The 16,962-nt window shown below is 38.8% G+C and overlaps 1 protein-coding gene across 1 annotated transcript; it reads right to left on the reverse strand.

Annotated features, from left to right (window-relative positions):
• Positions 1-11,064: 11,064 nt before the first annotated feature.
• LOC108323081 (uncharacterized) lies at positions 11,065-13,945 on the reverse strand. Its single transcript, XM_017555423.2, has 7 exons — positions 13,667-13,945; positions 13,427-13,570; positions 13,282-13,349; positions 13,112-13,162; positions 12,948-13,007; positions 12,371-12,871; positions 11,065-11,363 (listed from the first exon to the last, which is right to left on the reverse strand). Exons 1-7 carry the CDS (start codon positions 13,794-13,796, stop codon positions 11,328-11,330), a joined length of 990 nt encoding a protein of 329 aa, XP_017410912.1. The 5' UTR covers positions 13,797-13,945; the 3' UTR covers positions 11,065-11,327.
• Between the last annotated feature and the right edge of the window lie 3,017 nt (positions 13,946-16,962).

Consider the following 16,962-nt stretch of genomic DNA (forward strand, 5'->3'; position numbering starts at 1 on the left):
CATTGTTTAAGGAGGCTCGACCGGTGGCCCAAAAGAAGAGAAGATTGGGGGAAGAAAAGCGGTCGGCAGTAGCAGTCGAAGTAAAGAATTTGTTGGAAGCAGATTTCATCCGCAAAATCAAGTACACAACGTGGCTGGCGAATGTTGTGATGGTGAAGAAGATGAGCGGGCAATGGAGAATGTGTACGGACTTCACGGATCTGAATAAGGCTTGCCCTAAAGATTCTTATCCACTACCAAGTATTGATGCGTTAGTGGACGGGGCCTCAGGGTTCCATGTGTTAAGTTTCCTGGATGCGTATTCAGGATACAATGAGATTCCCATGTTTCCCCCGGACAGCGATAAAACAGCGTTCATCACCGAGCGGGCGAATTACTGCTATGATGTTATGTCGTTCGGGTTGAAGAACGCAGGAGCCACTTACCAACGGCTGATGGATAGGGTCTTCGCTGATCAGATTAGCAGATGCATGGAGGTGTACGTAAATGATATGGTGGTGAGAAGCCGTTCGGTTGAAGACCATGTGAGAGATTTGGCGGAAGTGTTTCACCAGGTTCGCAAGTACAACATGCGACTTAATCCGACCAAGTGTACTTTCGGGGTGCCGGCGGGAAAATTTCTGGGATTCCTGCTAACAACTAGAGGCATCGAGGTGAACCCCGATAAGTGCCGAACGGTATTGGAAATGAGGAGCCCGCAGAAGCTGAAGGAGGTTCAGAGGCTGGTGGGTAGACTGACTTCACTATCTCGCTTTATTCCAAGGTTGGCCGAACGGATAAAGCCGATAGTAAGAATTATGAAGAAGAGTACGGGAGCGGATTGGGACGACCAGTGTGAGCGAGCCTTTGATGAAGTTAAACGAATACTGGTCAGCCCACCGGTCATGGGGCGACCTGATGCAGGGCATGCACTACAATTATTCCTGGCAGTCTCGGAGGACACGGTCATCTCGGCGTTGATACAGGAGCAACCTGAATTCAAGCTTGTGTACTTCGTCAGCCGAACGTTGCAACCGGCGGAAACAAGGTACAAGCGAGTTGAGAAGATCGCTTTGGCATTGGTGATGGCAGCGCGGCGCCTAAGGCCATACTTCCAGAGTCATCAAGTGGTAGTCCGAACAGACCACCCAATCGCGAAAATCCTGCACAAACCAGATTTGGCCGGGAGAATTGTAGGATGGTCTGTGGAGTTGTCTGAATTTGGACTCCAGTTTGAACCAAGATGGTCGATCCGAGGGCAGCATTTAGCTGATTTTGCAGTCGAGTTACCTTGGGAAGATGAAAGTCACCAGGAGTGGATCCTCTATGTGGATGGCTCCTCGGAGAAGTCTAGTGGTGGAGCAGGAATAGTGTTGGAAGGACCGGACGACTTTGTTGTGGAACAGGCAATTGTCTTTCGGTTCAAGATAAGTAATAACCAGGCCGAATACGAAGCAGTACTAGTGGGGCTCGAGTTGGCTAAGGACTTGGGGGCAGTCTCGGTCAAATGCCGAACGGATTCCCAATTGGTGGTCGGGCAGCTGACGGAGAGTTTCCAGACAAAAGATGATCAGCTACTTCTGTATTATCATAAAGTGAAGGAGTTGGTAAAGCAATTCCAGACGGTGGAATTTAAACATGTACCGAGGGAGCAGAATGTGAGGGCGGACGTCTTATCTAAACTTGCCAACAGCAAGGGGAAAGATCACTTGTCGTCCGTCATAAGGCAGGTTATGATGAGCCCGTCGGTGGAATGTTTGGCGGTTCACGAGGTCTCTGATCGGCCTGATTGGAGGAAGGAAATAAAAGAAGTCATTCAGAGGCAGGAGAATGGCTTGCGCGTTCGAGTGGCTGAGGCTAAGAAGGTCGCTCGGTATTTGCTGATAGGAGAAGATCTGTATAAGAGAGGTTTCTCCTCGCCCTTGTTAAAGTGTGTATCGTTGGAGGAAGCTGAGTATGTGATGAGGGAGCTGCACGAGGGGGCGTGCGGAATGCATACAGGGCAGCGGGCGTTGCGTGCCAAAGTAATAAGAGCGGGCTAATTTTGGCCGACGGTGGAGAGAGACTGCAAAGAGTTTGTGCAGAAATGCTTGAAGTGTCAAGAGCATGGCAAGAATCTTAATCTTCCACCAGCCGAGTTACATAGTCTGATGGCACCATGGTCGTTCGCGCAGTGGGGAGTAGATATTGTCGGACCCTTTCCTGTGGGCCGAGCGCAGAAGAAATTCCTACTGGTGGCAGTTGACTATTTTACTAAGTGGGTGGAGGCAGAACCGCTCGCAACGATCACGGCGGCGAGGGTTCAAAAGTTTATGTGGACGCTCATCTGCAGATTTGGAATTCCCAAAGTTATAGTCACAGACAATGGCCGACAGTTCATTGACAAGGGCCTAGGAGAATTTTACAGGAAGTTGGGAAATAAGCATGTCACGAGCTCGGTAGAGCATCCCCAAACGAACGGCCAAGTGGAAGCGGCCAACAAAGTGATCGTCTCCGAGTTGAAGAAAAGGCTGGGAGAGGCCAAGGGCCTTTGGGTAGATGAGCTTCAGGAGGTCCTGTGGGGATATCGCTGCACCCCGCACGGTACAACGGGAGAAACCCCGTTCAACTTAACATACGGAATGGACGCAATGCTACCGGTTGAAGTAGGAGAGCCCACTATCCGAAGGGAAGTCCACAATCTGCAAGATAACAATGATGAGATTCGCGTGGAGCTTGATACTCTGGACGAGCGCAGAGAAGTGGCAATGATCAGAGCGGAGGCTCAAAAAAGGCTTTTGGCAAGACGTTATAATACCAAGGTCAAACCTCGACAGTTTGTGGAAGGAGACCTTGTATGGAGAAAAACGGCAGAAGCCCGACGAGACCGATCGACGGGGAAGTTAGCTGCGAATTAGGAAGGCCCCTTCAGGGTTGTAGAGAATTTACAAAATGGCACATACCGCCTACAGCACCCGACGGGAAAGGCTATACCCAACACATGGAACGCGTCTCATTTGAAATTTTATTTCAGCTAAGAGCTTTGTACTTGTTATGTCATATCAATAATACATTGTTTATCACACAATTTTCGTCATGTGTTAACAGCCGAGCGGGTGAGAGAGATTTCTTTTGTGAACTCTCACCTTGGTCTTAGGGCACGCTTCTAGAGAGCTCCTAAGACCTAAACCGAGCGGGTGAGGCAGATTTCTTTTGTGAACTCTCACCTTGGTCTTAGGGCACGCTTCTAGAGAGCTCCTAAGACCTAAACCAAGCGGGTGAGGTAGATTTCTTTTGTGAACTCTCACCTTGGTCTTAGGGCACGCTTCTAGAGAGCTCCTAAGACCTAAACCGAGTGGGTGAGGCAAATTTCTTTTGTGAACTCTCACCTTGGTCTTAGGGCACACTTCTAGAGAGCTCCGAAGACCTAAACCGAGCGGATGAGGCAGATTTCTTTTGTGAACTCTCACCTCGGTCTTAGGGCACACTTCTAGAGAGCTCCTAAGACCTAAACCGAGCGGCATTATTACGAGGCAAACGAAGCGTGAAATGAAAAGCTATGCGCGGGAAGACAAGTAAAACAGGAAAATGCAAGTAAAAATGGAGAAGACGGAATGGCAAAAAGAACTTGAAATTTTTCATTAAATTTCCAAAAGTTGTTACAAGGTAAATTGCAAAAGCAGTAAAATCCTAAGTCTAAAAACTTAGGATTGGCCTTCAGCTTCATCGGTCTCCCCAACCACTTCGACGGCAGCTTCGACATTCTGGCCGACCGGAGGAGAAGATGGGGGAACATGGATGGGAACCAGTTTATCGTCCACCACCATCATGCTCACGTTCAGACGGGGGTCGTCGGTAGGCACTTGGGAAAGAAGGTGACACTGGGCGAGAGCCTTGTCAAAACCGAGCACATGCTCGTTCACTACTTCGTCACCCAACAGCTTGACTTTTGCCTCCAACTTGGTTACCTGATCGAGAAGAGAATCCCGTTCGATCGTCAATGTTGTGTTGGAAGCAGTGGCCTTCTGAAGGTCCAGTTGTGCATCATCCAGAGACCGTTGCATGCGACGCTGAGCAGCACGAGCCTCAGCCAACAGCGTGCTGGCTTTCTTCTTGTCCTCTTCCGACATCCGTTCGGTCTCAGCTAGCCGAAGAGTAAGGTCCTGGTTGACCTTAACAGTAGACTCGAGCTTTGCTTGAAGCGCTTGAAGCTCGGCGGAAGCAGAGGCTTTTTTATGGGCGGCGTAAGTCTGACACAAGGCCGCCCGTGCCGTCAGCTCCAAAGACATGTTGGAGGCCTCTTCCTCGGTCATCCCACTGACCAGGGCCTTGTCCTCGACGAAGTGGTCGAAATGGAGATGCTTGGCCACCCAGGAGTTGGGACTCAGAAGACTGGGGAGAGGAGGCCCGTCGAGCAAACTCCTCTTAGCATGCTTGGACTCGGCCAAAGTCTTCCGAGCAGCCTTTCGTTGCCCCTTCTTCTTCGGGGGGGACTTGGAAGGAGGAGCTGGATCGGCCACAGTCTCGACCGGAGGTGGAGGAATGGAAACCTGTGGCACTGAACGAGGAGTGACAGGTCTGGCGGTGGTGGATGGGGCGTGGGACGAACTCCCGCCCGATTTTCTCACATCGCCCCCCCTTTGAGCGAACAGGCGGGCGAACGTGCTGTTCTTGGACGGGTCCATCTTCGAGAGATAATCTGCAAAGCGGAAGAAAATTCAGATAAGTTCCAAACGGCTGCTCAATGAATGGCGATCAAAAATAGCTTACCGAACACATTAGATGGAAGATTTTTGTTGCCCAAAAACCCGATCAGAACACGGCAAGAGGATTTGGGGGGTAGCTGAAAAAAGCTGGTTTATTAAGTCCAGATCCTCGGGAGCCATCTGGGGTTTAGGCCAGGAAAGGACTTTCCGCGGATCTCGGGTCCAGTAGAAAGGAAACTTGGCTTCTCCGGTCGGGGAGCAGAAGCTCTGGTAGCCGGTTTCCGTCGGCACGACTTTAAAAAAGTGATTTTTAAAGTCTTTGTAGGAACTGTTGTAGAGGGTCAACAGATGTTTGTTCCCGACCGTCCAGAAGGAAACCCAAGGCTTGGATGGATGAGGCTGTACGTGGAAGAAGTAAAGGAAGGCGGCAGGGGTCGGTTTGAGAGCTAAACCGGAGCAGATGGCGGAGAACGCTTGCATGAAGGCCCAATCGTTCGGATGAAGCTGAGTAGGAGCCAAGTTAAGCGTTCTCAATACACTCATCTGGAAATCAGAGAAGGGCAGAAGAACCTTCAAATCTTTGAACATTGTGGCATAAACGTAAAAGAAGCCAAAGGGGTAGTTTCCCCGACCGTGGCAGACGCGCTCGGTCCTCTGACAGATGGCCAGTTTAAAATGCCTGGCATCGGCAGCAGACTTGACCAGGCAGATGTGGCTGATTAGATTGCGGAAAGTCTGGCGATCGTAGAAAGAAGAGGGAAGTTGCCTAACTTCATGGGGCACCCATTCGTAGCCGGGAACAGTGGCCAAGCTCGGGGCTTTCCGTCCCAAGCACCGGTCGAGTCCACGTGGATGACAACTTCGTTAGGAGCATCACTATCAACCAGAAGATCGGAGGAGTTCCCGGAAGGGGAGGCCCTAGCACCGGACCCGGAAAATACAGCCAAGGAAGAAGAGGATGGACTGGCATTGTCATTATCAGCATACCCCCTACCCTCGTCGCCGGAGAAATCAGAAGACATGATTACCTGAGAAGTGGAGAAACAAAGGAGCAGAAGAGGCTTCAGAGGAAGGAGAGGCTGGCGACGGCGAGGAGATGAAAGTGAAAATTAGGGTAAAAGAATGGGTACTTTTACCAAGATTAAAACTGACTCAACGGGTATATCCGAAGCGCCAAACGTCAGGAGATCTAACGGCCCAAGTGACTTGACGTTTCGACTACGAAAAGATCTGACGGATCAGGCGATCTGACGTTTCAGTTTTTCACATTTCCCGCCTAAAAGTTACAGGCGGGACTTTACAATTCTCACCAAAGCAAGTGTTAGCGTGTTAAAGACTTGTCGCAGCAAAGAAAGATACCGGCCGAACGGAGATCACTTCAAAACCCTACGCAAAAGTATTTTTGCTAGGGCTTGGGGGACTTGTGTTACTACCGAGGGTGGACAACCGACCGGGAAGATTTGGACACAACTGATCGGGTGTTCCAAACCTGGTATGTCCGATCGGAACTCGTAAGCACAACGTAGCCGATCGGGCAGTTATGTAAAATTGCGGGCTGGAGACAGTAGTTGAATGCTCATGAATGTGTGGTTAATGAGGTAACGGTCCTTGTCGAGTATTTAAAGTGTGCATTGAAAGCCATTAAGAGGTAAATTAATGAGGAATATTCTCTGAAATTATATAAATAGTAGTCAAAGGAGAAGGTAAACTCTCTGTTCTGTGATAATTACATAGACTTGCTAAAACTCATTCTGACTTGAGCGTCGGAGTGTTTGCTGCAGGTCAACCCCTTTGCGTGGAGGACGAGCGTGGAAAGAGAGAGAGCAAGCGTTAGGAGCGAAGTAAGGAGGAACCAATCGGAGGGAGAGGAGTGTTTCCGGGCGGAGGTAGCAGAAGTTTCCCCGGTCCCATTCAGCAGAAACAGATGTGATTATTTTATTAAATAATTGATTTAATATACACATGTAAAAACAATATAAAATTCAACATTAAACTTTCTTTAGAATACATTTAAATTAATTTTAAAATCATAAAATATATATAGCAGGCAGAACTAAAAGTTTTTTAAAAATAATAAAATAGACACATGTGGAGTGAGATGAATGCCTATATAAGGACTTGACTTAGATCTAGTCGCCATTGGAACCACAAAGGACTATCCAAGGTTATTCTTTTATGTTAATAAGCTTCAATTGCATAGTAGGAATTGCGAAAAAAAGTTTTTTTTGTATACTTATAGTTTTTCTTTGGAATTATTTGATTTTTCCAATTTCTGCAATTACGTGGATTATACTTATTTGAAGAAATATCTCGACGATTCTCATTCGTTAATATGTAAAATCCAATAAGCATATCTTGAGTTGGTACATAAATTAGATTCCCATTCAAAATGGTTTTCTTGCGTATTATTGATAAACCAAATGATGGATCTTGTTATCTTATCACTAGTTTTCTTTCTTTTCTTTTCTTATTATAGTCTTGTTTGATTATTAGAGGGTACACTATATATGTATATATATATATATATATACAAAAAAGATGTTAAGGTTTGGGAATTGAAAACTCATAATTCTTTGAGCATAGTAATATGCTTTTGTATGGATGAAAGTCCTTACAGAATAGGGTTTTCGTTTTTCAATAAAGAATTCTCATTTTATATTTGTTTATTTTTATTGGACATTTGTTCATTTATTATACATTTGTTATTAGGATTTTTATTGTACATTTGTTCATTTATTGTAATTTTGATAGTCCACTTATCCGCTGAATGATATCCACTTTATCCTCATATTGTTCTCAGTTATTATATTCTCGCTTCCGCTACAAAACATTATCTCAGAATGGTGCAAAGACAACGAAGTTGACCTGTCAAAACCCGAACAACTAACCAAGGACACCGTTTGCGTTCTCTGCTCTTCAAGTTAAGAAATGCAAAGGAGCTTCGTCAGTTAGAAAAAAAATATCCGTTCGAGGACTATGTGGAACCCGAGCTTTTGCGTCTGTTATCATTTGTATCTCATGCGGATACTGAATTCCAAGATGATTTCAAAATTACAAAATAATAATTATACCAATTTCTATTAAAACGTTATATTACATAATAAAAAACTATACAATAAAATTCTGAAACTATAATTTTTGTTGGTATTTAAAATTAAAGAAAAACCTGAAGAAGAAAAAGTTTATATTAATAAAATATCATATAAAAACTGCAATACAGATATTGCAAAACAAATGAAAATAATAATTAAAAATGTATTAAAAGTTATTTAACATACTAATCCCATCCTAATCTTTCCTGAATCTATTTCTGAAAAATTATTTAAATGATTAACTATTGATTCTAAGTTATGACAATGAATCAAATTCAAAATGTTTTTCTTATTGATAAACCTGTAATGACGGATCTTGTTATCTTGATTACTAGTTTTCTTTCTTTTACGAACAAAGATGTTAAGGTTTGAGAATTAAAAATTCATAATTGATTTTTGGTCTTTGAGTAGTAATCTGTTTGTTTATGAATGAAAGTCCTTAAAGAATAGGGTTTTCGTTTTTCAATAAAGGAATTCTCATTTTACATTTGTTTATTTTTATTGGACATTTGTTCATTTATTGTACATTTGTTCATTAGGATTTTTATTGTACATTTGTTCATTAGGATTTTTATTGTACATTTGTTCATTGATTGTAGATTTGTTCAGGATTTTTATTGTACTTTTGTTCATTTACATTGGTTTATTAGGATTCTTATTTTTTTCATTTATTGTACCTTTGTTTATTAGGATTCTTATTTTTGTTCGTTTATTATACATTTGTTTATTAGGATTTTTTTGTGTACATTACATTGTTTATTAGGATTCTTATTAAACATTTATTCATTTATTTTATTATACATTTTGTTCATTATGGTTCTTATTGTACATTTGTTTATTTATTGTACATTTGCTTATTGAGATTCTTATGGTATATTTGTTCATTTATTGTACATTTATTCCTTAGGATTCTTATTTTACACTTATAACGATTCTTATGGTATATTTGTTCATTTATTGTACATTTATTCCTTAGGATTCTTATTGTACATTTATAACGGTGAAAGATATATTGATAAATATTGATAAATGATCATGGCACATGCAGACTTTTGATCGTCCACTTTTCTAGAAATGGCGGAATGATATGACCGAGTTTATCCTCAGACCCATGTTAATCTCAGTGACTGTATTCTCGCTTCCGCCCCATGACGAACAACTAACCAAGGCACATAGACACCATTTTCGTTCTCTGCTCTTCAAGTTGTCACTTGCAGAAAGAAATACAAAGTTAGAAAAAAATGTCCGTTCGACCACTCTTTGGGAACACACAAATGATTGAGCTTTTGTGACATCCGTTATTATCCGTATCTCCTGCGGATACTTTTCAAAATTACAAAATAATAATTATACCAATTTCTATTAAAACTATCTATCTTATATTACATCATAAAAAATTATCCTTGTAAAATAAAATTCTTAAACTATAATTTTTGTTGGTATTTAAAATTAAAGAAAAACATTTGGAGTGAAAAAGAAAAAAATTATATCAATAAAATATCATATAAAAACTGCTGAACAGATACGGCAAAACAAACCAAAATAATAATTAAAAATGTATTAAAAGTTAACTAATTTAGATTTGACATACTAATCCCACTAAATCACTTTATATGAGATTTTGGAGACTGAAACTTTTAAAAAACACCCTTGTTAAGTGGACTAAAAATATAAGACTTATTTTAGAAGAAATTATAATTATGAATTAAGCACTCAAATGACAATTCTACATTTTAGACGACTAGTGCAAAATAATGTTTTAACTTGCATTTTTGTAAATAAAAATTCATTGAAGTCGCACATTGAGAAATTTGACGTCGAACATTGATAAATCTGACATCATATTGATTAAATTTTGCGAAAATCTTTGGCACGAAAATGTACTTATACATGATGTCGGATGTCCTAGTTTCAAATGTCAAAAGGATATAAGACATTTGGATATCACTTTTCAAACATTATATGTCAATGAATTCAATAGAAATTTGAACGAGATGTTGAAAATTTATTCATTTCATCTTAACACGAGACTTTCTTATATACTCAAACTTTTCTCCAACAAAACTTGGCGACCAACACATATATTCTTTCTTTCATTTTATACAAATACATGTTTATTAACTATTTCAAGTATGATTTTTGTTTGTTTTGACGGATTAGGTGCGTTTTCTTTTCTCCCTCACAAGACTTTATATAACCACTTATATATTTTAATTTAAAATAGAATTATATAATAATTTAAACTATTTATTATAAATTTAAGATATCATTTATTTTTTAGAATTATAACATAATTTACAAAATTATAAGTATTATTTTCTATAACTATTGTTCAAATAAAATTTATGTCTGCAATAGGTGAACGTATAGTATTTTTAAATAGGAAAAAAAAAGTCGACACATATATTAATTAGTATTTGAGCCTTATTAAAAAAACACAAATATAATTTAAAATAAAATTATTATTTTGATTGATGGTATAAAAATGGCTTATGAAAAATAATGAAATACTTTTTTTTAATATATCACTTTTACCCTAGTATATATATAAATATGTTATTATTATTTTTTTAACTTTTTAATCTTACAAATATATTATAAATTCATCAAACACTCCTAAATTCTTGTACACATTATACTTAAGCATATCAATAGACACGAATGGAAATAAATAATACAAAACTTAACATCAACAGTATATCGTGTGCAAATGAACAAGCCGAAAGAAATAATAGTTGGTGCATATGAATAAAAAGTATGATCGCAAAGAAAACCCAATAAATAAACTATGACAAAAACGCCGCAATAAAATGGAATTCAGATAACCAAAAATCAGAACATAAATGTATTTGATGCTTAACTACGGTGTGAAGTCATGATGAGTTGAGTTTAAGATTGAAAATCAAATGTAAAACTAAAGTAAATAATTTGGAATGACGGAAAACTTATCTGAGAGTAAGTTATCTCATACAAAGAGATGAGATTCATCAAAAAGGGAGGTGAGTGTTCAGTATTTAATGTTTGGATGAGAAGAAGGTCCAACTGATTACGGCTGCTTAGTACAGTTCCACCACACACATGGGATCAGGAGATTCAAGGAGAGAACTTCAACTTCAATTGTCGATGGTGAGTGTTAGATGTGAAATATGGTTTTGATTGGGTTTTTTTGTAAAAGGAGAAACAAAAATAATCTGGTTCAAAAACATTGGCCACCGTGTCTGATTTTATCTGTCATCTGATTTGTTATAAATGAATTGAGTTAATATATGGTTTGAGCATATATTACTGGATATGCCAATATGTTCTAAATGGACGTAAAACAAAGATTCATTTTTAACATTATGCAGGCAAGTTTCTGGCCTTGGATCCGATCCAATCCATCCTCCCATTACCTACATACTACAATTTTGTACTACGAATTGTACATGGACCTAAATTAATTTAGAGACTCTAACATCGAAACACTTGCATGAGCGCTACCACTTTCAAGCTTTACTTCAGCTTCAGAAGTCACACTTCACAATGATACAAATTCACATCCAGACTCCAGGTGATCAGACTCCTTCCCTAATTATTGCTTCAGGCTTTTCAAAGCAGCAGCAAAAATCTAACAAAAAGAGAACAAGCACAAGTTAGCAGTATATTATCAAAACTAGTATTAATTTGTGTTGTGACAGGCTAATGCATTCTTTATTGTCAATGCATAACTTGAATTAAAACAGGAAACATGCATAATGTTATCATACAAATAAAGCCTCACTCAAGCAAAACATGTTTTACAACCTATGAATGATAAAAGACTCATCCTTTGAGCATGTGCCAAATTCCTTGAATTGCTAGCACAACTTTGCATTCAGACACAAAACAAGGTAATAAATGCATGAGTGCACACATGAGCAGCTTCATTTGACTACTCCATAACATGAATCAAGATTAGATACACAATGATGCAAGAAACAAATGGAAGGTGCTAAAAAATTAAATATGAACGATGGCTCTAACGGGATAGATGACAAAGCCACCACATCTGTAAGGACTCAGTGTACTTCGTGGGTAGACATGACCCAGCGTCCCAAACTTGCCCAGCTTAATGATTTAATTATTACGCATTGCATAATCTATTCTAGACAATAAGCAAGTATGCCATCCCCCTCCCTCAATGTTGAACGATTCCCAGGTCCAATTGACTGTTCAAAACAAATACCTTAATATGAATTGGAGCAATATACTACTGACGTATTCCATAAACCAGTCATACCAGCATCAGGCACAATTTATGTATCATCCCCTTCGGAGAAAAAGATTATACATAAACCTTAACATGAACTGGAGCAATATACTACTGACATAGTCCAAAAACCAGTCATATCAGCATCAGGCATAATTTATGTATCGTCCCTTTGGGGAAAAAGGAGGTGATACAATTGATGTAAAGCGAGTGTTACACCAAATGAAAAATTCCCTCTTCCCTCTTTTTCTTGAGCATTCATGTTCTATGTTTGCTTTAGTTATCACTTTACATAATACTAATAATAATAACTATAAAATGGGGCTGACTTTTCCAACAAAAAGTTATAGTACATATATAATGACACCATTTCAAGAAAGAGATACCTTAGACGGTGCTTGAGGATACTGTCTCAAATCTGCTTCTACACCGGTAGAGCGAGTCTGCCTACGGCTCCCCTCACTATAATTACTACTACTTTTCTTTTCACGATATGATGGCAAGGTCGAATCGTCAAATTTCCTATCTAACTCGGTGGATGATATATTGTCATTTTCCATAGACCTTCCTCCGGATCGTAGATTATAAGATCTTGCAATATGTGTGTCCTCATTATCAGCATTCATTGTATCAGGTGCATTGTTCCGAGCAGTAGTACTATGGGAATTCTGATCCTTCTTTGAGAACTGAGTGGCTGCCGCCTGTGCCCCAGCTATGGCCAGACTTATACTGGATGATTTGTCCACTTCAGTAGCTTTTGATTGAGGAGTAAGCGCAGAGATGGAACCTGGCTTCAAGCAAAATGGATCTCGTGGGTCTGGAAGTGGAAATTTCACTGGCAGTGGGCTATTAACCGGGGACAGCCCTCTAACTGCAGCATCATAAATCTTCAAATAAGTAGAAAAATCAGCCTTCACTCCAAGAAAAAACAGAAAGCAAGAAACCAATTTAGAATCACAATACCTTCCTTTCAAGATTATAAACACCTTGGTAACCCCGCATCTCAAATGGAATCAACAATTTCTGGATTAGGCACAGAAAACACTTAATACTTGCTCAGCATACACAGAAACAGTACCTAATTTTATAAACATAGGAATAGCACAGCAGTAGAGAGACACACAAACCTGTGGCCGTTCACACAGCCAACAATAATCAGTCTGTGCTTCCAACCTCACCTAAGGAAAAATAAAAAAAAAATGGGCTTTAAAGTGAAGAGAATAAGCAACACTAGGAAACAAAAAGTTAAAAACAAAAGAAAAAAGAAAAAGAAAAGAAACAGTAAACGGTATGTTACCCCTTCAGGAACCATCTCCCAGCATGCTAGCTCATCACGAGTTAAGCAGCCAACGACTTCAACACAGCCTGCGCATCAATCATTCAAATGAGTGAATTGACAGAGGAGGAGGTTGTGAATTGAGATATTACGCTGTAATTTATACCCAAAAGCCTAGAAACGGGGTAGTGTTGAGGAAATTGGATATCAGTGACGCCATTGAGCGCATAAATCTCCCGATAGAAATATTCCATTGCTTTGATTGTAGACTCATCCGGGACTTTACTGGCGGCATGAATCCAGAGACGACCTTAACAAACACAAGGAATAAAGAACATCAAACATAGGACATGGGACACAGGCAGGTTAATTGTTTGATACATTAAGATTGAAATCAAAGAGAAACCTGTGATTGGAGCGGGCCATGACCTGCCCTCGACGCGCTTGATCCCATAAACGAGAAGAGAAGCCCAAGGCTGGTGCATCGTTAAACATGGATTCCGGTAATTGCCGGAGTTAGAATGGTTCCGTCGCATCCTATGGTGGCTTCACCTCGATCTTACTTCGTTCTCCCACACCAACAAAGATTCTGTGCCTGCCTACGCCCAAATACCGCAGTAGAACGATCGTTCGTTGTTTGTGTCTTCGTTTACTCACGTTTTTAATCTTTTAATCTGTGAAGTTTAAGAATACTCTCTAACGATTAAAATATTAGGAAACTCGTATATATATATATATATATATATATATATATAATATAAGTTTATTCACATATTTAAATGATAAAATTTAGTGTAAATATTTGTTTAGTTATTCGAATGTGATATATATTGTTATTATCTTTTATTATTTTGTCATCTGAAACCGTTGGTGATATTGATAATCTGATGATAATATATTTAATATTTCTTTGAGAGATCTAAACTGATAATATATTTTATTGTTTTTACTTTATCCAGAAATGAAATTTTTTTTTAGTTCTCTAACGACATTTATTCTTATTTTTATCTCGGATTAAAAAAATTAAATTGTTATCTTCAATATTAAGAAAAGTTATTCTTTTTCATTCAGAGTTGAGGTTAATTTTCTAAGATATAATGAGTCGTCCAAGATTAAGAGTCACCTAATCATGATTTAATTATGATTGATCATATTTTAAGTTTAAGTTGATTAATATTAAGATTAATGCATTGACTCATGATCGACTAATTGAATGGATGACTGATCGAATTCACAAATGGCTTGTTTGGTGGTCTCAACTAAGGTTAATTGTTTAACATGTGACTCACTGAACTTGAGCTTCAAAAATATTTAAAGAAAAAAATTAATATAAATGCAAATTTGAATATTCTTGATTGATGAAAAATTAATCTATATAGATTTTTTATCCTTTTATGCATGTTGCTATTGTAGCGTTTGAGTTTAGGTATGGCACATAAGGAATAGTCTTTTATCCATATTGTAGTTCTTTGTCATGTCCAAAGGTAGAAACAATTATATGTACAAAAGATTAGTTAAAAGACATATTTACCATCATCGTTACACAATTATTAAATATATAATAAAGAACAATAACTTTGTGATGTTTCTTATAAAGTTAGTTTTGCAAAACTATCATGATACGTTAACAATTTTTTTTAACAATAGATTGTGTCACTATTTTATTGATCCGTATATTTGAAATGGACCAATCACGAGCTACCACATAGGTTGTTGTAAAAAAATTGTTAAAAAAAGTTGTTAGAAAAATATTTTCCTTTGCAAAAATATTGGTGGATTAATCACCATTTCTCTTAAATAATATGCTTGCTTTATGACCATATTTTTTTGAGAATGGGATGTTATGATTTACAATTATTATGGATTATAAGTGTATCGTATATAATGTGGACCGAGCGGTCATGGAATAAGGCTGATCGGTCTATCCGCTGTTCGATCCATCCACTTAGGACCGATCGGTCTATCTACTGTAGCAGCGTTCGTCAACTCTATTGTAGCAGTGCTCGTCAACAAACCAGATTAAATGATGTTGGGCCACAATGCTCGTCAACCAGGTCAAACCAGGTTAAAAGGTGTTGGACCACAAGTGAGCCAACATTTAAGTTATTGGACTAATAATTCAGCAGAGGATAAAATAATCAAGGATATCTGATTAAATATATTCATAAAACTATTTATGAGCAACTAACTGAATCTTCAGGTAAGTTTATTATTATTTCGTATATGAGCAAGCAACCAATTGACTCAGACTGATGTGACCGAACGACCCAGACGGAAATCAATCGAATGGCTCCAATAGAAGAAAGGCAAGCAACTCAGACGATCCCAGCTTTCGAAAGGAAGGAAGACGCATCAGAACAAGTTAGTCTCTCGGTCCCGTAAAAATCTACTGAAATAATAAGAATTATTAGTTAATGTTAACTAGTAAAAAAAAGTAGAATCTATGATGATTTATTATGACAAGTGTAGTTCACCTATCATAGTAAGTTGACCGTGACATAATGAAATTATGAATTATGTCAGCTTCCTAAGGCTTCAGGTTAAGGTATGGAAGCTCTTAAAGAATTGTATTCCAATAAAACTTTCTTCATTTCCATCAATGACTTAATCTATATTCAAAATTTCTTCATGTGGAAAAGTTAACTTGAATTTCTTTTCAATTCAATCTTAGGCATAATGTAGAGCTTTACTTGATTTTATTTTTGAGAAACTTATTTCAAATTATTGACTCTTCATACCAGTGTTAATCTCTTTGGCAAGTGCACCAAATCGTTCAAGTAATAAACCGTGGTAAGACCAGGTATCATTTTCCCAAGAGACTCGTAATACTAGAAAATTGTGTGATTAACAACTCATCTAAACTCAAGAACAACTCATCATTTAAGAATATGTGCAAAAAGATAAATTCACAAGTAATTACAAGGTTGGACTTTGGTATTGAAGGCACTTGGAAATGAAAAAGACTAGAAATGGTATGAAATGACATTGCTAAGGTTAGTTTTCACCAATGCACTCTTGTGTATAACCAATTTCATCTCCTCTCTATCAATTTACTAAAGTCAATCCACTAAAACACTCTAGCCATAATCCCTTAGGTGAAAGAGCCTAGGTTTTCCTTATCAAACTCCAATCCCTTGAACAATCTAACAAGCAAACCCGCATTAAGAACTAGGATCTAAGACAACATGTGAATCATATCCCATCCCTGGCTCAATGACCCACAAGGACTCTTGTTTCAGCTCAAGATTTCATATCCCATCCCTGGCTCAATGAAACCCCAAAATCAAGTCATGAACGTCCCCATTACATGCAAGCTTTAAGATCGGAAACAAGAATACTAGTAATAGATAGAAAAGGCATTTATAAATACGAAACAATCATTCATTACACAAGAGTTCATAGGCTACATCTAACCCTAACAAGATGAATCTGGTTCTCCATTTTATGGAGAACCCTAAAGCTTACAAACATGGAAGATGGAAGAAGAAGGAGACCCAAAGGAAGAGGATGAGATGTTCCCACAAGCTCCTCGCGCCCTCCATGAGCTCCAGACGTGAAATCGCGCCTCCAAAGAACCAAAGACGAATTTTCTTTCTGCCTGGTGAGTATATATATTGCCCAAATTCTCGCTTAAGCTAAATTATTCTCGCTTAAGCGATAATTCTTCTTGGAGAAGATAGTCATTCTCGCTTAAGCTAAATT

Source organism: Vigna angularis, chromosome 3 (assembly GCF_016808095.1).
Source record: "Vigna angularis cultivar LongXiaoDou No.4 chromosome 3, ASM1680809v1, whole genome shotgun sequence".
Taxonomy (NCBI): domain Eukaryota; kingdom Viridiplantae; phylum Streptophyta; class Magnoliopsida; order Fabales; family Fabaceae; genus Vigna; species Vigna angularis.